We start from the raw sequence: 26,700 nt of genomic DNA, 5'->3' as shown, positions 1-26,700 counted from the left end.
CACCGAGCCCGCTTGGCGCACTGGTCAGTTCAAAAGTGACATTTGTGAAAGGGAAGACTACAGTTTAGAGGGAAAAATCTGCCAACTGCTTCAATATTTTATTTCGCAAACAACTGACCTTCCTTTCTTCACTGGAGTCCTCTATACAGTCACTTTCCTCAGACACCTGTGAAACTGGGACCGCTGATTTATAAAGAACCATGCGCAATTCACTTCATTTGACACTGTTGTCCCAGTGATGTGACAGCTTTTAACTCAGGGAATGAATTCTCCAAAGAGCTAAATTAAAATGATTAAACGAAATAATATCCAAACCTTTCTGATGAGTATCTATCCCCTTACTGTCCTAGGAGCTCAGCTTTGCCAGTTACTTCCAGCACAATTGAGGAGTCTTCTGATACTTTGTGAATTCAGTAGCTCTTTACAGTTTTATGGACTGGGCTCAGCTTTATGGACTGTTTTATGGTCTGGATTGGCTCCAGATACCGCACGAATTCTCTTCGGGAGAGCCTACTCACAACCAATAAGCCCACGTTTAAAACGAAGGAAAAACACTTAAATCTTTTACTACAATAAGAATCAACTGCAATGAGATCTGGCCAGTACAGGAACAGCTTTAGCAAATTAATCACATTAGACTAGTGAGACTGAATTGCATATAAAAGTCAAAACTTTGTAGGAAGTCGAGCTTTGCCCAGCAAAGGAAAACCTGTACCCCTAGAGAGACAGCAATGATGTACAGAATCATAGAATCACAGAATCATAGAATAACCAGGTTGGAAGAGACCCACCGGATCATCGAGTCCAACCATTCCTATCAAATGAATCATATACTCCAAATGAATCATATACTCCACAAAACAAAACCTCCCAGGTGGTCATTATGAACATCACAGACATCAGATTTACTGCTCCAAGGCAACAATTCCTTTAATGAACAAGACCACCTACAGATTTGTGATTTCAAATGCTGAAGATTTGCCTTCAAACAGAATAGAGGCAGTGTGGTTGATCGATACTCTTTTCCTGTAGTGCCCGAAGTACCGTATCCTGTAGAGCCCCGGCTCTGTGCCCTCAGGGATGTGCCATTCAATAGTTACGGTGCTCTGACCAAGCCATCCTTTGTCCCAGTAAAACCTAGTAGACAAACCAAAAATTGTAGGCAGCAAGAAAATCCACTTTTCATTTGTTTCAATATCCTGAGAGCTCACTAAGTGAAATGAGATGAATGCGCTCCAGTTAAGTATATTTTATATAAGAGGATAAGTATTTATTGAGAATCAGAAGCAAAATCTTTCATAATCAAACTCAGGGCTTCTGAAACCAATTTCCACATCAGACTCCTTGTGCAAAACTGAACCATAGGCTGGCACAGGGCCATGTATCCACCTGCTTGCTCTTGTCCCAGGTTGTAGCTGTGGATTACACTGGCTTGTCTTGGGAGCGAGGTGACCGTAAGGTGATAGCACAAAGCCTACAGTGGTGTGGGATCTCCATTCTTGGGAACAACCTCCACTCACCTGGGCATGACCCCAAGCAACCTGCTATAGCTCTGACACTGGCATTCCTGGGAGCTAGGTTGGACCAGAGACCTGCAGCCTTGCTGTAATAGCATGACCTAAAAATTCTACTGTGATAGATCTATGCCACCACTCAGCCTCCTCCCTATCTTGCCTTCTGGGCTTGGTGAACCAGGACACACCTTTGGGACTCAGGAACTGGAATGTAGCTCAGATCCCACCAGGGAAGAGGCTTCTCACAGATGAGCTACGGGGGATTTAACTGTGTCTTATCTTGGTTGGCTGCTTGCTAAAGGCAGGGCCAGGCAAAGTCTTGCCTGTAGCTTAGTCCTTCATCCTAAACCATCCCAGGAAAGCAATTAGTGCCTCGTGGCAAATACAGGGTGGGGCCAAACCCTTCCCTACTGCAAACACCAAGACAGCACCCCACAAAAGGGCAAGTCTGTGCTGAGTTCATCCCTGCTGCGATGGTGAGCTCTGGACAAAGGGCAGATAACAGCTATCTCCTTCCCCAATAGCTACACCTCCTTTAAGTAAATCTTCTTATCTTTTGATCCCTGAAAACGTGCATTTTACAAATGCAGCCATAAGCTATTTAACGCTTTGCAACACTAAGCTAACAAATAACATGTTTGCTCCTGCTACTCTCCTATTGCAATGTCAGCACATTCAATAGCAATGAACATTCATTTTCCATGTTCTAAAATACCAGTCTAACTGCACTAATAACATAGAATCATAGAACAGTTTGGGCTGGAAGGGACCTTAAAGATCATCCAGTTCCACCCCCTGCCATGGGCAGGGACACCTCCCACTGGATCAGGCTGCCCAAGGCTCCATCCAACCTGGCCTGGGACACCTCCAGGGATGGGGCAGCCACAGCTTCCCTGGGCAACCTGGGCCAGGGCCTCCCCAATCTCATGGTGAAGAAAATCTTCCTTATGTCTAGTTGAAATCTGCTCCTCTCCAGTTTATCCCCATTGGCCCTTGTGCTATCGCTTCATGTCTTTGCGAATAGCCCCTCCCCGGCTTTCTTGTAGCCCCTTCAGGTACTGGAAGGTCCCTAATATCTAGTAAAAGTGTTAGATGCTTCCTGTTCCCATTGCCTTAATTGCTGACATTTCAGGGTTAACAGACTGACATCACAAAAATTGAATCATTTTCACCTTAACAGAAACGTTTCCAATTTCTTGTGGTCTTTGGTCCTTTCCTGAAGCAACAGGAAGGGGCGTACTCCTGTCTGCATTGGTTTGCCTTCTGGTCAGCCCCTTAAGGTAGGAAAAGGCCAAACAGCTCCTCTTCCTTCTCAGCAGAAGCATTTAAGCATCACTCAGTGATCCAGAGTCTGACTTTTCTCAGGAAGGAAGACATTAATCCTAGACCCACCTATGGGTGATAAAATGCTATCATTTCCCTTACTCTAACAGGGAACTTCACTGGAAAGAAGTCACTATCACATCAGTGACAGTGACAAAGTAACACAATGCAAGTGTTAAACAGAGAGCAAGAACCTAGAAATGTGGAGCTCCAGGTGCAGGTAGGAACACATCACCCACTATTGGGACAAAAAAATCCTGTCTACTGGACTGGGTTTAGAGAGCAGTTGGTTGCAGCTGGGCAGAGAGAATTACACCCTAACAAATATTCATAATAAATCCAGAAGAAGACTTCCCAAAGAAGCCAAGTGGTCAGGAATGTCTCTCAGAACTCAGGTGTTACGTGTTTACACTGGGACGTTGCAAGGTCAGAAGACCTCAAGACAGATGGTTTTCAGGGTCTAGTTTCTCACAGATAAGTTGCAGAGGCAGGTGGGAAAATGTCTAGTTTCATTCAAACAGTGGAATAATTTGAAATTGAATGGTTTGACATAAGATGACACCTTTATTTTGCGTGCTGACTTCTGGGGTAGCTCTGAAAGGCGACACCAGCTTTGCTGCTTAGTGGATATTTTTCCTTAAGACTGACATCTCCAACCTTAACTTTGCTTTCTTACTTTATGATGCACAGCAAAAGCTGGCCAATTTTTCACTTTGAAAACCCTACTGTAGTGAACACTCATGTTTTGTATTTCCTGTTCATCAGCTCAGTATGGCAGATGGATGTCTGCAGGCTGTGAACAAGTTGGACCACAAACCTTCTGTAATTCTTGCTCTTCCCTCTGCCTTTCCCAAACATACAAGCCTTCATTGCAGACGCTACACCCAAGGAGAAGCAGATTGTTGTGGTCTTGACAAGTTGACCACCCAAATATGGACCAATCTGTCCCCAGGAAGCATCATCTGCAGGGAGAAGACCAACCTACTATTGGGAGCTCTGAAATGGAGCTCTTCAGGTTAAACTCCAATTACTCCACGGAGTCTGTGGAACAGTGAAACTTGGTCAGGGCACTCACCTGGTGTCCCAGGAGGCATCGTTCTGTACCACATGCCAGCTGTCTGAAGTGTTGGCATATCTCTCCACCGTAAGGAAGTTGTGCTCGGTCTGGAATAAAAATAACAGTCAGCCCGACACCGAGGGGACAGGTATGTCCTTTTCTGTGTCAATTTAAACTGAAAAAAAAAAGACTCTGCTTTCTGTGTTTTACTGGCAAATACAGTAGTTACTAACAAAACTGCTTATAGTTCAGTGCCAAAGCATGAATATAAACTAATAAATGACACAAAGAACAAGAAAAGGACGTGATCATTGAAAAGGGAATGGACACAGAGGCATTTGCTGTCAATGTCTGTGCAAGATGAGCAATAGGACAGATTAACTACTTGTCCATATTTTTTTTTTGTTTTATTAAAATAACGTACTGGACTAATAGGATGGAGGCTAGAGACCATATTGGTCATATTGTAGACCATGCTACAATTGGATGGCACTGGATGGATACTGACTGAGAGTGTCTGTCCCAACACATGGCACAGATGCCTTCAACTTCAATGTGATGAGGAGATCTTGAATGGTCCGTATCTGGCTAAATTAAGGCATTTGCCCCAAAAGCATCCTGCTGGTGTAAATTCCCAAAACACACACTGAGGGGGGGAACTATCTTCTTCTGAACTCCCCACAAAGAAAAAAAAGCACTGGATGCACACAATCTTACTCCTTCTCAAACATGAACGTCAAAGATAAAAACGCATCAGGCAGAGGCAGTAATTTATTATCTTCTAACCCCAAACATCCTCGATTCTAGTGTTGTTGCATTATACTTACCACATTCTCTGCAGAGTTCCTGGGGTTTGCACCCACAAATTTTACTCCAACAACTTCTCCCTGGGGGATAAATTGAGATTTACGTTAAAGACTGCGCAGCATGCTGCACATTAAGAACATCCTTTGAAGATGCCATATGAGTTTTTACTGGTTTGGCTGGGGTTTTGTGGTTTGTTTTAAATGATTTATAATTTCATTTTTTGAGATTGCAATGGATGTTTATACAGGTATTCTATGCCTCGACATTCCCCTTGTCCTGCTTGCTGGGCATAAGGTTTCTGTGTAAAAGAGGGAGAGAAACAGGTGGGATTTTTAAGAACGCCTCCCTGACTTCTTCCTACCTTCCTGCTGGAGACAGCAATGAGCTGAAAATTCTTGCTCTGAACACCTTATCTAAAATTTAAGCATTGAGGACTGAACTTTTTCTGACATTTTTATTTCATTTACATTCCACACCAGAGGCATCAAATATGACCTGATTTCTGCTTGTAAAGAAATCGCTGTACAATATTTGCCTGTTTAATCATGATCTGTTCTTTTATGTCGAAGCAGAAGGGGAAATCTTCTTAATGTTGACTAGAAGGCCTGTATTTTCCCCTTCATTCACTCATTTAATCACATTCAGTACAATGACACTGGCATGAAAACGTTCTGTCTCTGCTTTTTCTACCATGCCCAGTAAGAGCAACGAGACCTTTTTGGTCTCAGTGTACCTCAACACTCTAGAAAACAGACTTTTTCAGATGAAGGGTAAGAATTTAAAGGCCATTTCCTAAATAGGTTCTCCCAAATCCTTGAAGTTCTTACCACTTGATACTGTTGTCTCACATCTTGCAGCACATCCCCAAATGCTTTGTTCGCCGGCACACGATCAACAGTGATAGGAGGCACCAAGGTCAAGCTACTTATATTGAAAACTGGGGGCTCTGGACCACGTGGCAAATCCTGAGCTGTATTCTGGGAGAGAGAAGATGTGCTCATTAAACATACGAATAGATAACCATTATGTCTCTCTTGAATCACATCACTGCTGTGGCTTTCTATCCAAGTCCTTTGCTTGGATAGATTTCGAAGAACAAAGGCAATAAACTGAGTGTGAATAAAACCAAGAGGATCTTCATCCATGCTCTGCACAGAGAAGCAAACCCCACTGCCCTGTTGCTGTGGGCTCCCAAATCCACCTGCTAGCGCATCCCACAGCTCGAAGAGTAGTACCAGCCCAGCGGTCCTGCACGTTCACGTGGTGCATGGATGCAACAGTAACAAACGTCACGTAGAGCAGAAATGCAGCAGATTTTCCTTACTCTTGGTAGAAAAATAGCAACTTCAGGCTATGATGAAAGTTTGGAGTTACATATTTCCTAAATTTCAACCCAGGATTCCTCAAGTATTATGAGATCTCCTTTATAGGAATTTCTTTTGTACCACATGAGAATTTCTCGAAGTGGTTTCTTATGAGAAAAGAAGGGGTAGCAATCATGCAGCCTCACTGAGAACAAATATAGCCACCACCGTGTGCAAGATTTAAATACCTCTGTCAGCATGTGGTATATAGACATTTTTTATTACCATAGCAATAGCTCTTGCAAGTCCTCTGTACAGTTGAATATAAGCAGAAAGGGTGTGCGGTCCATAAATAGTTGATGCAGCCTCATATCGTTGAACCTAGCAAAGGACAGATTTGGAAAAGGAAGGTTTGTAGGACTCTTGAGCAGTTTATACGGCTCATCCTACGGCACCAAGATAAGATCAGCACTACACCTGCAGGTGTTTATTTACTCCTTTATTGCTAGAGAGACAGCCCAACAACTTGCCTAAGTACTTCTGTTGCAGTTTCAAGTCACTCTTCATTCTCCACTCCACCACAAATAGGAAGGATCGGTTGTCACTCTTCCAATTATCACAGCTCTTTTATTCTTTTAAAGGTGTATGATGTAGGTCATCTCTCAACGTTTTGGGTTGGACAGCCCCAGTTATTCCAACTTTCCCTTGCAGTTTAGGGTTTCTAAACACAAGAAGTCCATCCAACGGCCCATATCTACCTCAAAGCACCGCATCTACCATGCTTTGTGGGGACCCTTAAAGGTGGGTCTTGTGAGCTTTATTGAGGTCTTTCCCACAGCAACATGGCACTGTAATTCATGACCCTATGGCTCCAAGTCTTTCTCCTGGCAATTTTGCCATTTTATGAAGATAATTCCTAATTCATCCAAGTCATTGGGAGATTACTAAAACAAACAAGGCCTCACCGGAGCTCCCTTCAGTACATCTGACTATTTCCACGGTAGTGTCCGCACGTACCCTCTAGCTACAATCAGGAAACCACATTAACCCTCGGACTATGTCAACTAGGCCAGAGTAAACAAGGAATTCATGTGATCTCTGCTACAGATTCTTCAGCTTTTTGTGGTGGCAAAGGAAAAATGCTCTAAACAAACATAATTTCACGTGTATTATCATCCCATATAGCCAAAAGCTGAACTCAGTTAAACATTCTCCATCTGCATTTTTAACATTTACCTGGTACTCTTCGTAGGTGGTAATGTAATGCGTGTAGACATTGCACAGACCTGCAATTACGACATCCATTTGTGGTTTACCATGAGAATCAAATTCCTAAGAAAGGAAATAAATTACTTGTCTTGTAACAACTGCTTAATGCACAATTATAATTTTGTTGTTGTTGTTATTTATCAGGACAGAATACAAAGTTACAGTTGGTAGGGAGCTTGATGTTCAGGAATGCAACCCTACAAGTGTAATTTGCCTTTACTAATATCTCATATTCACTTCCCAAAGAAAAAGCGGAGAAATGACCTCATACTTCAGCAAATTAAATAAATCTAGGGGAAGTTTGAAACTGATATCTCTGTACTCCTAAAAGAATTGGTGATGTCAGTATGTGAGACAGCCTCAGCAAGTTGTGGAGGCAGCATCTGAGATTAAGGTGATATTCAGGCTGCAGCTGAGAATAGGATGTTTCAATTAAATAAATGGAAAAAATATATTTGCCATTATTTTCCAGTTGTTCTCAAGTTGCATACTCCTGGTAAGGATTAGAGAACTAAAGCCATCCACCCGAGGGATGAAACTCCTGCTAGCATCCACTATGCCTGAATCCCAGCTGAATTAGCTCATGTTGGCTTAACGGATTGAAATTTGATCGGTTTGCTTCTTTTGGGGAGGTTATTAATTTCTCCTGCATGTCAGCAAGCACAAGCAAAATACGTCTGAAGCAATTATAAGCAGGAAACATCTCCGAGGTACAAAACCCATGACTCCATCTGGGAGGAGACAAGGTATAAAACAGAAGAATCGAGAAATGTGACGTTCCAAATCCACTGTGCTCTGGAGAAACCTTTTCCTCAACAACTTACTCTTTTAACAGCTTCCCGCAGCCTGCGTCCAGACATGGTCCTAGGGGCGTTAAGGGGACAACGTTAGTCTCCAGAAATGCTGAGAGCTAAACTAGGAATTGCTAGGTGGACACTCAGCCTCCCAACAGAAATTCATGTAGCATTTGCAGCGCTGCTTATGATCCCTTAAGGCTTCTCTTTGATGAGCTTAATCAAAACACCTCAAACCATTTCACACATCTCATCACAGCCAAGATGAAGTTGGAGGTGCCCCAGGGCAGGTTGGGTAGGAAAAAAAGGTTGCTAGAAATAAACTATGGTCTTATTCAGATTTTCACCTTTGCACCATCAACTGTCAGTGCAATTTGTCATTACAATGCTTGTGGGATGAGCAAATATCAGTTAATTAGTTCCTTTTGTTTCACTGGAAGTGCATTTTCCAATGAGCAGTTAAAATATTTTAGAAAGCTTTTCTGCATCACATTCATTTCCATGGCCAGTTTACAGAATTGAGAAAAAAAATGAGAAATCCCAGGTAAGCAGAGGAGACAGTATGCAAGGAAGTAGGCACAGTGGACATATACGTGTAGCGTCTGCACAGATATTATCAGCTGGGGACAACTTTTAGCCCACAGTCCCTCTCTACCCACATGCAGAAGTATTGCAGGTAGCTTCAACGTGCAGCGCACAGAACGAGACCAAAGAAACGCGTACGTGAACTCTCCAGGAACAGCAACAATTGCCAGGGATCCAATGGCAGCAATCTGAACATCCACAACGTCGGGGTGCCACGGGTGAGGCCAAGTCATCTGAGGTGAAAAGAAAGTGGTTATAACTCTTGCAGGATGGTAGCAAACAGAGACGGATGAGCCGGTTTTCCTCCACATAGAGCGAGATGTCTGATCATAACAGTTAAGGCATATGTAAATACTATGGATAAGGTAAAAAAAAAGTTGATGTCAGAGGGGTAGCTTCAAGCAAAGTGAGTAATTAAGGTCAGGGTGACACCTAGAAACCCCTCAGCTGCACGGGAAAGGAATAGCATTAGGATCAATGAGATTGATCATCTGACCAGGAGAACAAAAGTGAAATCAGGAAGCCCGACAGCAATGGGAAATGAGAGTTACTTCTTCATTAGCTGGACAAAAATCTGTTGTGATGCAGAGGGAGAGTTTCCAAGTCAGTTATGATGCTCAGGGAACCCTCAGCCTAGCCCTGACTTCAGACTGTCCCTTAGCAGGGACCACACCAACCTCAGATTCAGCACCACTGCAGCAGCCAAAAAACACGCTATAGCAGTATTTCTTCTTAAAAAAAATAGCTAAATAAAAATGAAGACACCTATTCAGAGGAAATTAAGAACAGTAAGAGGTCAAGGGTGGCATAAGTCCAGCAAATGAAATGCAAAATCTCACTGCAGCGAGCCAAATAGATTTTTGAGGAGCAATTTACTGAGGGCAAAACATGAATGGCCAAAACTTGTGAAGTACATCAGAAACAGGAGACCTAACAGGGCATCTGTAAAAGGATGCTCAGAAGGTGACAAAGCTGTAAGAATAAAGAGTAATTTACTGTCAGCAGCACTACACTGGATGGAGGAGGCTTTGTGCTGGGATGTCATTTTATGAGAGATGAGGCGAGGAGCTGATTGAACACGAAGCTATAATAAGAAAGCTTTTAATGAGACTGATGAAAGGAATAACAATGGATACCTCATCTAGATGGCATCACCTAAGCACCCTAAATGACCTTGGACAAGATCCTGCTCCGCTGAAGTGCATTTATCTTAATGCCAAGGGAACAGCAGGTAGAAAATGGAGCATCAAGTTTCTTTTAAAGTTTTAAGTAGGATTTTGGGGAAGTTCAGTAAGAACAAACACCAATTCCTGCCTGGGACAGAGCAGCTCTGAGCATGGGGATGGGCTGGGACCAACAGGGCTGCAGGGGCTAGCTCTAAGTACCAGAGTGGAGCATTCCTAGCGTGGGAACCCCAGCAGTGGGAGATCTCCACCCTTGCTGACTGCCTGGACTCTTCTGGACATGGCCCTGAGCAACCTGCTGTAGCTGCAGTACTGGTCCTGCTAGGAGTGGGGTTGTGCTGGAGAACCCCACCCCAGGGTACCTTCAGCTCGAACCTGGTGTGATTTTACTTGTGGATGAGTAAGTCTGGCATCAGTCAATATTATTGCTCACAGAACTGTCCTTACCTCTCCCGTACTAAAAAGGATTGGCTTGGGTTTGTGGCAGGCTTTTGTTTCATTGGATGGCTCTCCCAGCAGCTGGTCCCGGATTCCATCCCAAAATGGGTCCCCTTCCACTGAACCTTGAGTGGGAAACATCTTTTAAATGCTGTTCCTTCCACTGACCCAGCAGCTACTGGACAGAAAACTCATTTATTATCCCCTCCCTGCTTATGTGGGATAGGATATTTCCCAGGAGATTCTGACCATGTCCCTTTCCTGGGATGGTTTGAAATTTAGCCCAGCTGAGCTCCATCTTGGCAGCATTTGGGTAAGGAGAAGAAATGAGAAAGATTGCCTGAAAGCCAGATCTTTCTTCTCCCCACTTCCTAACTAGCCCTTTCCCTCCTCCAGAATGTGGTCACAGCCTTCTCCAGAAGTTTTCCCATGAGCACAAACTCGTGAGGGGGCTGTGAGATCACAACTTCCTAAAAGACATCCCTTCGAAGACTGTGGTTCAACCAGCCACTGCTGTTCTGAAATGACTCTGAGGATTGATTCTCTTTGGGGGATGCTCCATGTCTTCCCTATTTGTATGAAGCCATAGTGACATCTGATCCCTAAATTACCTTGCGTGAAGTTGAAAGCTCCAACTCCGTCGATAGTCCCAGCAGCAAAGCTGTGTCCTAAGGCTGGTTTACATGTTTTAACCTTAATCAGAAGGGGAAAAAAATAAAAAAGTGATATTTTAAAACCAGTTCTGCCCAGCATGCTGAGTCCTGCTGTGAGAATGTGACATATTCCGTTTCTTATTCCTGTAACCCAACAGATCCCACTCTTACTGTGTGTGTGGCATTGAGCTCCACCGAGACGTCGCTCATGTTCACCCATTGATGTACTGAACTGATGGGTCCTGTGACCTCCTGGGAAGCATTTTCGTACAGCTCCTAAGGGACACACAAGGTGGAAATCCTTGAGGAAGAAGAAATGAATCATAGAATCACAGAATGGTTTGGGTTGGAAGGGGCCTTAAGAACCAGCCAGTTCCACCAGCCAGTTCCACTTCCCCACTAAATCAGGCTGCTCAAGGCCCCATCCAGCCTGGTCTTGAACATCTCAAGGAATCCAGTTCTTCTGAGAATCAACTATACAAATTATTTCTGTGTTCTGTTGATACCTTCCAGTGGCCTCTTCTAGATGTTAAAGCAAGAGTGTATCTTCCAAGCTTCTTTGTTTCCATCACCCTGTCTATACATCCTGCATTCCCTGAGTCCTGCCTGCTCTTCCTACTCAAATAACATAGGGAGGAAGCTCTATGGGCAGCAGTTTTGCCCAAGCCTTTCTTTTTACAGCTGAAATATTCACCTATTCCATGAGGCTGGTAATTTCTTTCTCCGAGTTGCAACATTCATCATTTCTCACATCTCAGACCAGCCAAAAGAAATTCTTTCCATGAGAAAGATGCACTTTGTCGTATTGATTGCTTCGAAACACACGGACCTTACGATGCATTTAGTGTGCAGCTGACAGCTAAGCCGTTCGGCTCTCCGGTGAGTGTTTGCTGGCACTCACGCCTCAAGTTGGTATGTAGAAAGCGTTACTAGAAATTATACAGGTTTAGTAACTTTCCTATAACTGCGAGGAGGAATAGAGGACACAGACTTTGAAGGCCAAGAGTCTGCAGTGTTAAAACCAACAGTGATGTTTTTCCCTGCCATTTGACACACACTCCAGGCCACCCTGGACTGGGACAATCTTTCACTTGTGAGTCACAGTCAGCCTGGAGGAACTTCAGGGTAAGTATCTGACATAGCAGCGAAAAGGAAACTGCCACTCTCAAGCCTTCTTACTCCTCTGCTGGACCCATTCCAATTCCTAAAAGCTGCTGTCCCTGAAATAGTGCCAAAATACATCCTATGACTCACTACTCTCACATTACATGAAGCCACAGAGGGGGAACCAGTAACTTCAGGGGACTCTGGAGCCCAGGGACCCAGGTGATGTAAGGGAGCCCATAGGTGGAGGACACCAGCTGAGTAAATGCAAACCCACATAGGGCAAGGTGAGTGTCTTTCGTGAATGCTAAAGCTGGCAGATTTTAACTCATATTTCTGTTAGTTTGGGAGCATGATGCCAAAGCTGGCCAACAAATCATGTGTGGTGGTATCCCTGAGCTCTTCTAGGAGTCTTTAACGCGAACGATTTTTCCCATTGTGACATCTCTGAGATGCGTGGATGGGAGGGAAGGGAAAGATTATAAGGGGCAAGATCCACATAATATACTGATGAGGAATGTAAAGATTAAAGGTCCAAACCAACATTTTCAACAGCACCTACAACGATGTATCTAAATAAAAGTGTGTGCTTCCTGAACCATCAGGAATCTTTTCCCTAAGCATATAAATATGGACTTTAGAGCAATTTAAGTCTACATTCACAAAAACAGGTGCAAGAATGAACATATGTTCATGTAATAAGCATTCACACATACTTGTAAACATCACTTACCCTTGCTTTCAAGTAGATATTTTGCCCTATGATTCTTGTGCTGTCAAACATGTCATTACCAGGACCCATGGCCATGCACATCGTTGCCTGTTGAGAAATTTGTTTAAAAGCTAGCGATCAGTTCATATGGAGAACAAGTGGTTGCAAAGTGGACGGGCTCACAAGTGATTGCCATACTGTGGGAACTAATTGCTTCTTGCAGGGAAAATTGCTTCTTGCCATCATTGCTTCCTGCCTCAAATGTGGGCACCAAGGCAGCGCGTTGACCTTTGCATAAAGATAAACTTAAGATCAGGTTGAATGACTAGAGAACATGGTGTATGAGGACAAGACTCAGTAAATTCCTGAAGGAGGTATCCCAAATAGCCAAAAAAGAGGTGATTTTTTTTCATGTTCTCTTCATTCACAATGGTCCACGCTGTGGCTCTCTATTTGCTGCTCAACCTCAGGTTTTCTCCTTATCAGACATTAATGTAGATCATGTAGAACATACTTACCCCCCCCAGGGGACAGGTGCTCTGCGGGTTATCACACGACTCCCCTGTGTTCCTGCAGAACGGGCCTCTGGTGTTGGGTGACACATCTCCCAGGTTAGAGGATGCAAAGGCAGCAACAAAGGAGCCCTGGCAAAACCAGACACAGGGGGATGCGTTTTAGTGCAGTGATTGTAAACATCACCTACAGTTCTCCCTGAAGTCCAGGCTGGCGCTACAGCCAAGTGATGAACATGGGGTGCTGATAAACATTCCTGAAGCAACTGGGAGGACCGGAATGGGGATTTGGGAGTGTCTCAAGGGTTAGGGACAGGAAGAGCAAGGGACAATAGGATGTATGGGATGTAACTGCCCTTTCAGGGGGACCTCCACACTGCTTGAGTAGCCAGGCAGTGTTTCTTCGTCTACATTGTCCATCTCAGAGGCAGTTCTTCCCCGCCACATTCCCAGTTTCATAGAATCATAGAATCATAGAATAACCAGGTTGGAAGAGACCCACCAGATCATCGAGTCCAACCATTTCTATCAAACACTAAACCATGCCCCTTAGCACCTCGTCCACCCGTGCCTTAAACACCTCCAGGGAAGGTGAGTTCTCACATTAGTGATTAGATATTAATGAATGGTTGTAGCACCATGCATAGGATGTTTTTTTCTGCCAGGCTTTCACCATGTCTGATTCACAGGGTGAGATCTGACTGCAGGAGCTAACACCAAGCAGTACTCACCAGCAGCAAGGCTGTACACACCGAGTGTCAACTGAATTCAGCTCTCACAAATAGATACTCTCATTTCTTCCCCTCTTTTAAAGATGGGGCGCATCAACACCAGATATTTTGATATATTATGAGCTCTGAAGCCATTTTATTGTCAGCCTGTTAGACACAAAGTGCCCAGTAGACCACACAGCTAAATACCGAATCCCGCAAACACTTCTTAGCTGGGCGTGCATGTCAACTTGTACTGACTTGCACCCATAACTGTGCACTGCAGTCAAGTTTTGTTAAAGGCTTTTAGATAATCCACTAGAAAAAGAAACATTTGTGAATTAGGAATTAGATAGACTTCCTTTCTTTTCCATCTTTGGTATGAACTGTGTGTGTTCCCCTGCCTAGAGTATTAAAACAGGAATTGGGCAGCTGTTTCAAGGTACGTGCTGGAGATATACACAGGAAACCCTCTTAATCAACTCATGACTGAAAGCGTCTGTCAGATGGGTTCATGCCCATATTTGCACTTTAAGGGGAAACAGCACTTTTTAAAGGAGCTGTATTTGCGCTCTGAAGGTAGCAAATCTTCCAGATAAATGAAAATCAGAAGGCAGAATTGGCTGGGAGCTGTAAGAAAGAAGTGGGGCTGCCCACAGCCTTGATACAATATATTGATCCCTTTGGATCAAATATTCAATGCATATTCCTAGCATTTCTGATAGGTGAATCAAAATAGATATGGGTTATTCCTAAAGTCTAAATAAATGCCACTGATTACTTGTTTGGGAAGTCAAGAGTAAACCTTGCAATTTGAATCCTCTAAATGGGGAGAGTAAATCTTCATCTTCCTCCTCCTTTTTCTCTGTTTGTCCTGCTGTCCCATTTCACTGTTTGAAAGAACGAGCTCTGGCCCACAGAAAGCACCAACCATCCCCTCCCCGTAGCAGCACGTGCTTTCCTGTTATGTTCAGTAGTCTGAAGACAGTCTCACCTCTCCAGGAAGCATCCCCTCGTTCTTCTCCTGTTCAAACAAGTAAGACGCGTAGCCCACGTTGTCGCTGTTCACCAGCTGGTTTGTGTTGTTCATGCTGACGGGGTGGACAGCAAACCAGCTGAGGAGGAGTCAGGAGACACACACAAGAAATCCATTGTTCAGTCAATTGATTTGTTCAATCTGCACATTTGCAACTGACTTATGGAAAATATTTTTGGAAGAGTACAAACATAGACTCTTGCTACCTAGGGGGTGGATTAACAAGGGCAGAGCTATTCTTCTCCTCTCCCTTCCTGACAAGGAGGGATCACCGCTATGATGGTCCAGGCCTTGAGGCCACATGAATTTGGCACCATAATTATCTAGGCCACCAAGAGCTACTTCAGATCTGTACTCTTCCTTCTGAGTCCAGAGGACTGCATTTTGAAAGGATTTCTATTTTCTTTTTTCTTTTTTTTTTTTTTTTAAGAAACAAGGAGGAATCAACTATGCAAAAAAAAAGGAAAACAGCCAAGAGAAGAGAAGCCCAAGCAGCCCTGGAGGTGCAGGGTCCAAGATCTGCTTCAATGGGCACAGCGAGAGCCCCCGAGGGGATTTTTCTGCACATCTACAAGGGAAGACCAACTACGTTCACCTTTCCCAGATGCACCTGGGTTGTGCTAAGAGATGTGCCCAGCAGTAGATGCGCCAGGGGCTGCTGTATCTCCCAGAGTAGATGAGGGACACAGACTTGCTTTACACACTCACAACCTCTCACTCACTCTTCCCTCAAAGACCCTCCAGTGAGTAGCTGGGAGAAATGGTCTATGGGCAGCGGTCAGTGTTGGGAAGTAGGGCTTGTGCAGGAAGGTAGAACTGCTACAGAACTCTGATTTATGAGGATTTGGAGAAAAATAGGTTACGTCGGTGATCTGTACCTGATAAGTCCCAACTCTTGTCCATTCTCATCTACCATCTTCAGCGTCACCATTTCTTTATCTGTGTTGGATGAATATCTGGATGAAAAAGAAGCAAGGAAATCCCACCAGTGCCAGAGCCGCAGTTGTGCTCTGTGTTGCTCAGACACATAAAATCTCTGCTAGGTTGAGCAAGGAAATGAATAGGTTATTACAGGTACTGGCAAAGCACAGTGAGACCTTAGAGGAGCACCTGAAAATAGGCATGAAGGTAAGGAAAGAGTTGTGGTTGTTTCTGACCTCAGGCACTGCTTCTACAGGGGATGGAGAGAAGAGGTGCACTCTCTGAGAGAGAGGGGCGGAGGGAGGTGATTGAGTCACCTTCCCTGGAGGTGTTTAAGGGACGGGTGGACGAGGCGCTGAGGGTCATGGTTTAGTGATTGATAGGAATGGTTGGACTCGATGATCTGATGGGTCTTTTCCAACCTGGTGATTCTATGATTCAATGCCATCTGACTCCAACCTTAAATCACACCTTTGACCAATGCTTGGAGGACGCAACCTCAACTTTCAAGCCCACTCTTGCAACTAATTTTTGGGTGGTGCACACACCCAAGCATAGGATGGCAATTGTGGTCTCAGCTCCACGTTTGCAACCACCCCCTAAATGACTAGAAGCACCAGCTGTGAGTTGCCTGGGTCATGGTGGCAACTGAAGGGGCCTCCTCGGGGCTCTGTTCTCGTCTGGTTGAGGAGTTTTTACCTGCTTCGTTCGGACTCTGGATTCTCAAGGTAGGAGAACGGGCTTCGGTTTATCTGGCTGTTTTCTACTACGCCTCTGTTTAGAAAAAGCCTCCCTTTCTTCATATTCTGATGCGCTATATCGATGCTCTGAAAAGCAAGAATGCAGGGAACATTAGTCCATGCAAATACAATATATGTGAGATTATCAAGGAAAACCCTTTTTCTGTCTGTCCACAACACTTTTTGGGAATTTGGGACTTTTTTTTTTCTTAAGCAATCTAAACTTCTAGAAAATTACAGTAATATTTTGAAATCACCCACAGCTGTCTTTTTCTGAAGACAGAGTTCAAGGTTTCTGATTTTTTGATCTGGTTTCAGATTTAAAACTGAGACATTCAGAAATGCTACAACAAACATCAGAGCAAGAGCTCTGTCAGTCACAAACACATCCCTCCCCACCTTTTCTGTGTTTATGGGCTCTCATGTCATCAGGCTGGACAACACTGACCTTTACGATGCCGTTCACTATAGCGTTGAGGGACGGTTGGATTAACCCTTTGCTAGTGATCCAGAAGAGGGTGTACTGGAAGTAGCCACCAGGCCCTGAATGCGTGTGGGTGCCACTGAGAATGACATTGTCCTGTCGGTACAGCTCACCATACTTGCTCTTCAGTTTGTTGAGCACCTAAGGGGAAGAGGGTGGTCCTAAAAACCCATTTGTAACACTCAATGGTTACGGTGGTTTCTATCAGCCCGTTGAAAAAAAAAAATCACAACCATTCATCTTCCTCCTTGCTCTTCTCTTTCTGTCTGATACTTCCATACTGGTGTCACAACAAGTAGGTTATGGCTGTTGACTTGGCAAGAGCCTTAAAATAACAAAAACTGGTAAATGAAGACCTGTACGGCCAACTGGCAGCGAAGCCCAGATCATCCAGGGATTCCCCAGTTCTCTGGCATCTCCTTCCCTCTTCTGTGGTGTTGGAGACCCAGCATCAGACTGGCACCGCGATAACGTGCTTGTGATTAGAACGCATTCGTGATAATTTCTCTGCTAAGAAAAGCATGGTCAAAGTCCATCTTCATTGCTGAGGAATCAAAAGCTCTTCTTCAAGAGACGCAACGTCTCTTCAACATTGTGCTGCAATTTGATCCCAAAACAAACAGCCAAAGTATTGCCATGTTCAATATTACGACTTCACATTGATTACAACCTTAATGTTAATGCCAGCGATAACTCAGACTGTGAAAGCACTCATTTCCAGCCATGTACCTCTATCCTCAGTTTTTGAGACACCATTCCTATGTCAGCACTGACAAACACCACCCGTTTGGAGTCATCAAGGTCTGCCACGATGAAGGCTCGGCTGTAGAGGCGCGTGAGAAGCCCGCCGCCTACCTGGTCTGGGTTAGCATATCCCATCTGGAAGAGAATAGCTCCATGAAGCTTATGCAGACGAAGCACTGAGCAATATATTCATTTGCATGTATTTTTCTAAGTAGATTTGCCGGAGGACTCATGCAATATATGAACACTCAGAGCTGCAAACATGTTGCCCCTATGATTGCAAGAATCATAGAATGGTCTGGGTTGGAAGGGACATAAAAGATCACCCAGTTCCAAACCCATTGCCATGGGCAAGGAACACCTTCCACTAGATCAGATTGCTCAAAGCCTCAAAGGTCACCTTCCCTGGAGGTGTTTAAGGGACAGGTGGACAAGGGGCTGAGGGACATGGTTTAGTTATTGATAGGAATGGTTGGATTCAATGATCCGATGGGTCTTTTCCAACCTGGTGATTCTATGATTCTATGAATTTGACCTGAAGTTTGAAGATAACAACCATTTGGCAAGACAGACCCTCTAAACCAGAAGTCCTGCAAAAAATACTCGGAGATGATGAAAATCAATATTTCACCAGCTTCACAGTCAATTCCCCCAACTTACCAGAGGAATTTCTGCCACAGGCCCCGTGCAGTCAGCTCGACCGACACCCAGTAAGTAGCTTGCTCCCACTGCACTGGGATCTACAATAAGAATAAATAGTAGATTAGGGGGCACGTGAGCAAGCAGAATCAGGGACAGGAGCAGTAATAGCTCCCCAGCATCCTCAGTGCACTTAGCAGGCCCGTGGACATGGGGATCCAGTTGGTACTGTCCACATGGGTTTCCAGTGGGCTGACAACGTGGTTGGAGTGTGCTGGGGCTGTTAAGGCATGGAGGGTCGTAAAGGGTGGACCAGGCATGAAGAATTGCAGAGGGACCTCACCAGCCGGGGTCACTGTAAACCGAGTAAAATGTGTCATGATACAGAGAGATGGGGAGCATTGCCAATTAAGCTCTCCAAGCTGAGCATTGCCAATTATGCTCTCCAAGCCCACGATGGCAGGAAAAAGATCCAAGGGCATAAGTGCTGTTTCCACACAAAAAAATTCAGCTCAGCATCAGTGAGAAAAAGGAGATGGCATGCCAGGAGTTGCACATGTAGATGTGCCCCTCGTGCCTCCAACGCATCCCATGTCCAGCCCCAAAGAAGGGAAAGGCAGCTCTGAGCAATGACATCCAGGCAAGTGGTGAGGAAAAGGACTCCTGGAGGAAAATACGTCTCATCACAGCCACTATGAAGGTGCAGGAGTCCTTGTACAAGATGGATGAAATGCCTGGACAAACTCATGGAAGAAAAGCCACTGAAGGCTATTAAACAGGGAAAAAAAAATTCTCTGTGTCTTAGGAAATCCCAGAGCCACAAATCACTGGAGGCTGAGATAACGCCGTGGGAAAATATTTCCATGCTTGTTCTGTTCTCACAGGCTTCCCCAGCCGGCTGATACCACTCAAGGCAGGGCAGTAGGATAAAGGGGCGCTGGGTCTTCCCAGCCCGGCCTTTCCTAGGCTGTCGCTTGGCACAGAGGAGGAACACTGGCCACAGAGCGACCACAGAGCATTTCTCTCCTTTCAAATGGCATGAATGAACAGGGCTACCCACTAAAGCTAACAGTCCTCCACCTTCCCCTCCAAGAGCTAAGACACGGGGAGGAATCACATGTACAAGACTTTCATGCGTTACAATATAAACACATGAAGAAAGTGTGAACTGCATCTAATTTGAGATAAAAGTCTACAAATTGGAAGGAAGGTCCCTTTGCTGACAAGTCCTCATCCAGGGCAGGGCGAACCCCAGGGAAACGCCTAAGGCTTCGAAGCATTTTATCTTCCCGTGAGATTTTTATCTCTCCCGAAAACAAACATGGGGTAGAGTGAATTGAGAGGTAACCCAGCAGCCTCATGCCTGGTGATGGGGTTGGAGACGTGAAGGGGCTGTGATGGGACTCCAGCCACTGCGAAGGCCCTTGGTGCAGTACGGAGAACAAGGGGCTCTCAAGCTCCCCCTCCACCTGGTGGAGGGGAGGAAATGAGGATTCCTGGATCCCTGAGACCAGCAGCACCCACTCGTGCCTCAAGAGATGCTGGTGTTGGGTTTGAGCACCACCCTCATCCCACAGGGGCCAGCAGCAGCACCTCGCCGAGGCCGTTGAGAGGACCACGCACAGAGATGTTTGTGAAGGCTCAGCAGCACCCAGCGACCTCCTACCTTTATCCCTTTAATTTAAATTTCTGCACTGGGCACACCCCAGCACGATGTGATGCTGGGACTGAAAAACCTCAACTTGCCATTGGTCTCTTTGACGAGAAAGTGGAGGACGAGGAGCACCACGGTCACCGCGATCATCAACACCAGGCAAACAATGAGGGTCACCTCCAGGCGGGAGAAGGAGCACTTGGACCTCTTTCCACACATGGTGGGTGCACTGTGAAAGCAGAAAGGAGCCCATGGGGAAAGCAGATGAAACAGCCCCGATATCGAGCTTGTCCCACCCACTCACACCCTCAAGAAGCTGGTTTGTGCTCCCGGTGCCAGTGTCAGAGCGGGCAACAGCAGTGATAAGGACGGGAAGCGGAGATCTGTTTTTCAATCTGCTTAAGACAGCAAAAATCTATCTCCTATGAGCAGTTATTCCCCGTCACGAGGCTCGATAGGACAGGGTAAGGGTCCGAATTGCCGATCCCACATTTCCCAGAACGTTTTGCTTGCTCTTTTAAATAAATCTTCTAACTAAACCCCACAATTTTCCACCTGACCCTGCGTTCAGCGAGTGGCCGAGAGAGATGCTGTGACCTGGAGCCTTGTAGCTCCTCTGCTGCTCGCACGCTCAGAGCACATTAGAAAATGATATTGTCACCATAACAAGGGTTAATTTAGGAAAATGAGCCTGAGGGAAGCACACCCCATTGCGTGTCCAAGTGCAGTTTTCTCCTGGCTAGAAAAAGCAGCAAATGTGACAGCTTTCCAAGATGAGACTCTATGTACAGACGCTGGGATTCTTCATCGTATGCAGAGCTCTTTGGGTTTAGTTTTTGTGTACTGCTCTTCCTCCTTGGATAGAGGTTTATTTTGGGGTTAAATATTAACAAAAATAATATTCAATACACAGCTATGGGAAAACAGACTATTTCCCCCACTGATAAAAGCTCTGGTGACCTCTGACTTGTCCCGCTGTGACACCTGAAAATTGCAACAAGGGATTGAGTCTTGCCCTGTGAGAAGTGGCACTTGTAGAAAGGACGTGCCTTTTTCCCTTCCTCTAGGCATTTGTACAAGCTAGACATAAGCCTTTAAAACAGCTTTGGACGTTTCCACGTGTCCTAAGACGCGTTAGTAGATCAAACTTACTGCAGATCCCACTTCTCTGCCTGTGACCAAACCCCATGTGTCCCACAGAGGAACGGCTCCTCGTTTAGGGTGGGGGGGTTCTCCACCCTCGAGGATGCTCCCGGCCTGCGGTGTTGGCCCTGCTGGGGTCCAGCTGTCACAGGAGTGAAGACGGGGAAGGATGGACACGCAATTAGGAAGAGTGAGGTGAAGCCTCTAATTTTCCTGGAGGTAACATTTGCCTTACGTTGGGTCTGGCATGGTGCTTGGTAAAGCTCCTGCCTGCAGGCTGCTCTCCAAAGGCGATTGTGTCCTGGAAGCAACAAAACTGCCCAAAAGAACTGCTGGAATTAGCATTTGTGATCTTGGTGAGGTTTCAAGGAGAAGTAACATCAGTGGAGAGCCAGGCGACCACCCAGACTTGCTATAGGTGACCTTCCTTATCAGCTTCTCTTGCCCCAGTAAGCACAGCAGTCACGATCATAGCTGAATTTCACTAAACAGATTTTGTAGTGGCAACAAAACTAACATTTCAGGCTTCCTCCCCCCCATTTTTAGTCTGCAAGTGTTGGCATTGGCAGCCAGCCACACACGGCATCACAAGCCGAACACATAATCCCTATCGCGGCACCAGCCTTAAACGCACCCGCACATCACACAATTACAGTTTTCTTTTTCCAAATGATTCAACTGACAAAATAACACTAGAAGAAGCAAATATTAGTCCTATGATATCCCAGTGAAATCTCATGCAAACTTACCTGAGATCCCTCGCGTCTCCCAGCCTGAGACCTCTTTCAAGCTTAAAAGTTCAGCTTGAAAATTATTGCTGTTATAGCCCTGTGAGTCAAGCACTGTACGAGATAAGAAGAAACCAATCAATAATTTGTACAACACAAGGTGATAGGGGTTTTTTTTCCCCAGTGCATTTATTTTAGGTCACAAACAGTGCCTACCTCTCTAAAGTGGTATTGTTTGGGTCGCACTGATCAGCTCCAACGCATCTGGGAACAGGATTTTATCCTTCCTCTTTACTTCATCACAGCTTGACCAGCCTGTGGGATGGCTGCTGCTCCCAGCTGGCCAGGTTTCCAAATTCTAATAGAACTTGAATATATGATTGTATTTTAAGTGTAAAGTACATTTTATTAATATATGTTTATTTATGTAAAATGTTATTTATTGAAAACGAGCTTTTCCCATCCATTTTCCTTTTGAGTCCCAGACAGGTTGCAATGTGTCTAACCTCACTGGCTGCTGAAGGATGCTTTGTCCAAAGGGGTTTGGCAGTTTGCTCTTCCCAAACACGATGGGACCCTCAGAGGGCAGCTGGTGGAGGAAACACCTCATGGACAATGCCCCTTTGCTTCCCCTGTACTCCTGCATGTCAGTGGGAATTTAAGGCTGGGGCCAACTCTGACATTTTTCCCTCCCGCTCAGTTTCCAACAAGCAAACATCTGAGAAGGTTCAGTTTTCCTCATCCATCACCATTTCTTCTGTGCTCTCGAACCCAAGGGTTAATATTCCAGCCCGCGCTGAGCTCTTGCAGTCTGAGTCATCGCTTCAAGGTTACGTTCGGTATTGCCTTTCGCCTCAGCGATTTTTGGACTGGCTGGTGGGGAGAAGCAAGACTTACTGATAGGTTATCTCCTTGCTGTGATACCGAAGGAACGCGCTTGCCTCTGCCGCTGGTGGAGGAACAACCTGCCGTGTGGGCTGACAGACGTCCCCGCGCTGCTGGGAACCCCGCTCCGGGCCGCGAGGTCACCCCAGACTGAGGACTCTCCTTGGAGGTAACTGAAGAGCCTTGTTTGACAAAACCCCGGGCAGCCAATCGCTCTGCTGTCAAGGTTCTCAGATGGAGATGAGCCGCGAGTTGGTCGTGCATTGGCAGGGAGAGCAAGAGCTCTTCCCGAACATGATGTACTTGTCAGATCATCATGAAAACTTAAGAATCTGAGTTTTAAGGAGTTCATTGATTTCTTGAACCTCCCCCAGCACAACTTGAGGCCATTCCCTCTCACCCTATCACCTGTCACTTGGGAGAAGAGCCCAGCTCCCTCCTCTCCACAACCTCCTTTCAGGTAGTTGGAGAGAGCAATGAGGTCTCCCCTCAGCCTCCTCTTCTCCAGGCTAAACACCCCCAGCTCCGTCAGCTGTTCCTCATAAGGCCTGTTCTCCAGCCCCTTCCCCAGCTTGTTTGCTCTTCTCTGGAAATGCCCCAGGACCTCACTGTCCTACATCTTACGTAGGCCAAGCAAGCAGAAAAAACTTCATCCACTAAAACCCGTAAATAAAAATAACGCTTTAAGTGGTGAGGATGAAAGTAATTACCACCTTTGCTGAGTCAGGAGGACAAAATCCTTCCGTGAAGGGTCTCTGGTTTTCTACATGGCTCGTTGTCTTCGGGGCAGCAGCCCAACCGCCCCATTTTGCCGTGCCTGACTGGGTTCTGGTTGACAGATCAGAGACATCTCGGTGTGAATGGCCCAAAGCCAACACACGTTCCTATCTGTGTTACCATTAAAACTTCATTTTCTAGCAGCAAGTCTGGCCTGGGGTTTGGAGTGGAGCACAGGTCACTTTGTGCTGGCAAAACACGGACTTTGTGCTGCCTCAGACACCTCCACCTGCTGGACAAGGTGTGGGGTTCTCAGACATCTTCAAAAGGCCCTTTGGGAGATTCATAATAATTGTGCTGCCTTTCTGTTAGCAAAACTCATAAAAAACAGGAGTCCAGAAGAGACCTTCCAACTGACGGAACTCACTGCACCCACAGAGCTGGGAAGAGGATGGATCTGCTGCGTGATCTGGCTGAGTTTTTGTTTGCCTCTGCTGGGGACATCGAAAGGGTGGATGGGTGAGGAAGAGACTGACATCAGCGTTGCCCAAGCTTTTCATTATTACACTGAAACGTTTTGTGCCGCCGTCTATGGAAGCAGGAAGTCTGGCTGGATTTCTGCAGCCCCTGATGCCAGCAGCCTTGCGCTTTTGTGGGGTAAATGTTTTTTTTTTTTTTTTCCTGGGAAGCCACTGTAGATGCCTTGTAGCAGCAAGCAGTTCTCTAGGGAGGTCAGGCATGCACAGGCCTTGTCGCATGGAGAGGGGGGACACCTCGATTCAAGCCTCTTTGCTAAACCGTGGCCAGTTCCTCAGCAGAAATTTGAAACAACATCATCTCAACATGGATGTGTTGCTTATATGGACCCAAAGCCTGGGATCCTGGATGTGATGAGGGGAAAGCAATTATGAAGTCTCTTAGATAATGTTGTTTATTCAATAAAGAATGGCCAAAGTCCTTTTTACATGGACGCCGGAGGATCCTGATGGTAGATGATAACGTTCCTGGGCAGAGCTGTCAGCAAAAAAGCTGATCAGGCTTTGGCAAGGACATCCCAGGAGCTGATTGAGGCAGCACCACGTGGATTTTCTTCCTCATCTTTCCTGGTCAAAACACTCCCATGCTTGCTCCGAGCAGCAGCAGGCGGCTCTGTTGGCTGAAGGGTGGAACCCATGGACATTGTGGCCACGCTGGCATGCAGACTGGCCCAGAAGCACCACATGGGAGCACAAGATCCCTCTCGAACTCTCTAGTTGGTTGTCCAACACTCAGTATTTGCAGTGATTTCCTTCTGGAGTATCTCCTGCCTCCAGCAGCCAAGGCAGAAATCCAGGTGTTTCACCAAGTTCTGAGCTGGGCTTAGAGCTCCTCAAGTATCTCTTTGGAAAACTTGAGCGTGGTGAACAGGTGGCGAGTCCAGGTGGGCATGAGTGCAGCTGCTGCCTATCACTTCGTGAAACCCTTAGTTCTTCTGGTTAAGTAAGATCTTCCACTCCTGAGCTGGGAGAGCTCATTCCGTTGGGTTCAACAGGAGCTTTGGCTGTGGACACACCCCTTGTCTGCTCGCAGGAGCTGTATGAACTTGGGCTTGAGCAAGATGAGGAAACGTGGCTAAAGCCACCTCTGAATACATCACTTAGGCTGAGGACTCCTTTCTGTGGGTACAGGTGAAACCTAAAACTTCAGTGGGGAAGGAAGAGGAGGACAAAAGCGATGCCAAAGGGACAGAAAACTGGAAGAGGAGACTCATAAAGAGCCGCACAACAAAAACTTGCTGCATTTCCAGCTCTGGGTTACCCGGCATCCCTCAAGGACTTCAAGAAGCTGTCCTTGCACATGTGTTTGACAGCCAAGGTGGAGGGTGAAGATATTTTCCAGGGCAGACACCAACAGCTCTGCAGCACGTGGCACTCGGGTATTTGCAGCTTACTAGGAGACAGCTGAGCTGGGGAAACGCTGTGGGTCCGCGGCATAGCTGGAAGCTGCTCCTGGTAGTGGGATCAGACCTATTTGTGATGGTAACTGGTGAGTTTCCTGCTGGACAACACAGCTGGGAGCATGTACAGGAAGTTTGGGAAGCGCAGGTTGAATCGGGAGAAATTAACCTGAAACAAAGGGTTGATCAAATAACTCATTTGGCAACATCTCTTTCTCCCAGGGAAAAAACAAATCAGCAGTTACGGTAACTCTGCTGCGGCTGCAGGCCACCAGCAGCACAGCCCAAGCAGAGGCCACTATTAACTGAGTTAGGGTGTACACTGGCCAGAAGTCACCCAGAACATCGTAAATGGGTCCAACGGAGACACCCTTCAACTCTGCAGCTGCAGAGCCTGCAGCCTGGCAAAGCCCAAGGAGGGAGATGTGCTACGTGGGCAAAAACGGGGCCCCTGCAGAAATGCTCGTAGGGCAAATCGTCCCCGTTGCGTTAAAGGGGATGGGACCAACCCCAAAGCAGCTGGACCTGAAGGATCATCCCCATAATTGGAGAAGAACGATCGAGGGAGACCTTGTTTGTACAGAGAACTTTTGAGAGCAAAATTGGTGAAGAGATTTCTAAGTTTAAGCTGGCAGCGCTTTCAGTGCTCAGGAGTGTCCTAAGGCAAAATGCTACAGGAACCCCTTTCGGCTTCAGCCCATCATCTCCTGGCTGAAGCCCATTCACCCCCAAACTAATGCATTCCCTTTTCCTCCCTTCACCAACCCACAACGAGATCACAAGACAGCAGGATGCACGTGGAGGCATTTGTCAGAAGGCAAGTACTTTGGTGACAACATCTTTGCTTGCCCCTGTATCAGTGCTTCTCAGAGCCATTCCTGGGCCCTGGGAGGATGCAGCAGCCGCCCCGCATGCACAGCACTTACCCGGGCCATGGGAAAGCCTGGGGAAAGCATCGCTCCGAGGAAGAGCCAAGCAGCACGTGCAAAGCAGAAGAGCTCTGGCACAAGACTGGGAAACCCTTCTCACCCGCCGGGCCTGGAGACGGAAAAACAATGACACAGAATTAGTGAGATCCTTCCCAAGGTAACTCCCACTGGTTTTTTT

At 46.0% G+C, this 26,700-nt stretch overlaps 1 protein-coding gene across 3 annotated transcripts; it reads right to left on the bottom strand.

The window, feature by feature from the left end:
- Positions 1 to 912: 912 nt before the first annotated feature.
- On the bottom strand, positions 913 to 25,753 carry ASAH2 (N-acylsphingosine amidohydrolase 2). 3 transcript variants are annotated; one of them, XR_011337977.1, is made up of 23 exons: positions 22,272 to 25,753; positions 22,077 to 22,169; positions 20,277 to 20,413; positions 18,552 to 18,631; positions 17,877 to 18,026; positions 17,112 to 17,288; positions 16,623 to 16,750; positions 15,881 to 15,958; positions 14,961 to 15,081; positions 13,263 to 13,388; positions 12,766 to 12,852; positions 11,100 to 11,204; positions 10,887 to 10,968; positions 10,285 to 10,400; positions 8,792 to 8,886; positions 8,099 to 8,138; positions 7,242 to 7,337; positions 6,291 to 6,386; positions 5,529 to 5,678; positions 4,722 to 4,781; positions 3,913 to 4,001; positions 2,687 to 2,906; positions 1,049 to 1,137 (listed from the first exon to the last, which is right to left on the bottom strand). XR_011337977.1 is itself a non-coding variant. In XM_069863846.1 (22 exons), exons 3-22 carry the CDS (start codon positions 20,401 to 20,403, stop codon positions 948 to 950), a joined length of 2,193 nt encoding a protein of 730 aa, XP_069719947.1. In that variant the 5' UTR covers positions 20,404 to 20,413; positions 22,077 to 22,169; positions 22,272 to 25,749; the 3' UTR covers positions 913 to 947. The 3 variants fall into 3 exon arrangements, 2 of the variants coding, with proteins under 2 accessions (XP_069719947.1, XP_069719948.1); XM_069863846.1 differs by lacking the exon at positions 2,687 to 2,906 and having other exon boundaries at positions 913 to 1,137; positions 22,272 to 25,749; XM_069863847.1 differs by lacking the exons at positions 2,687 to 2,906; positions 8,099 to 8,138; positions 10,285 to 10,400 and having other exon boundaries at positions 913 to 1,137; positions 22,272 to 25,749.
- Positions 25,754 to 26,700: the final 947 nt, after the last annotated feature.

The sequence above is a fragment of the Phaenicophaeus curvirostris genome, chromosome 9 (assembly GCF_032191515.1).
Source record: "Phaenicophaeus curvirostris isolate KB17595 chromosome 9, BPBGC_Pcur_1.0, whole genome shotgun sequence".
NCBI classification, from domain to species: Eukaryota; Metazoa; Chordata; class Aves; order Cuculiformes; family Cuculidae; genus Phaenicophaeus; species Phaenicophaeus curvirostris.
This window is presented reverse-complemented; position numbering and strand designations above follow the sequence as displayed.

Bases quoted from the DNA above. Each gene is read 5' to 3' on its own strand.
- ASAH2 (XM_069863846.1), bottom strand. From the start codon at position 20,403: ATGTGTGGAAAGAGGTCCAAGTGCTCCTTCTCCCGCCTGGAGGTGACC. The intron at 8,139-8,791 runs GTACGCGTTTCT...TAACGCCCCTAG, and splicing joins GCTGTTCCTGGAGAGTTCAC to GACCATGTCTGGACGCAGGC. The intron at 6,387-7,241 runs GTAAATGTTAAA...GTCCTTTGCTAG, and splicing joins CCACCTACGAAGAGTACCAG to GTTCAACGATATGAGGCTGC.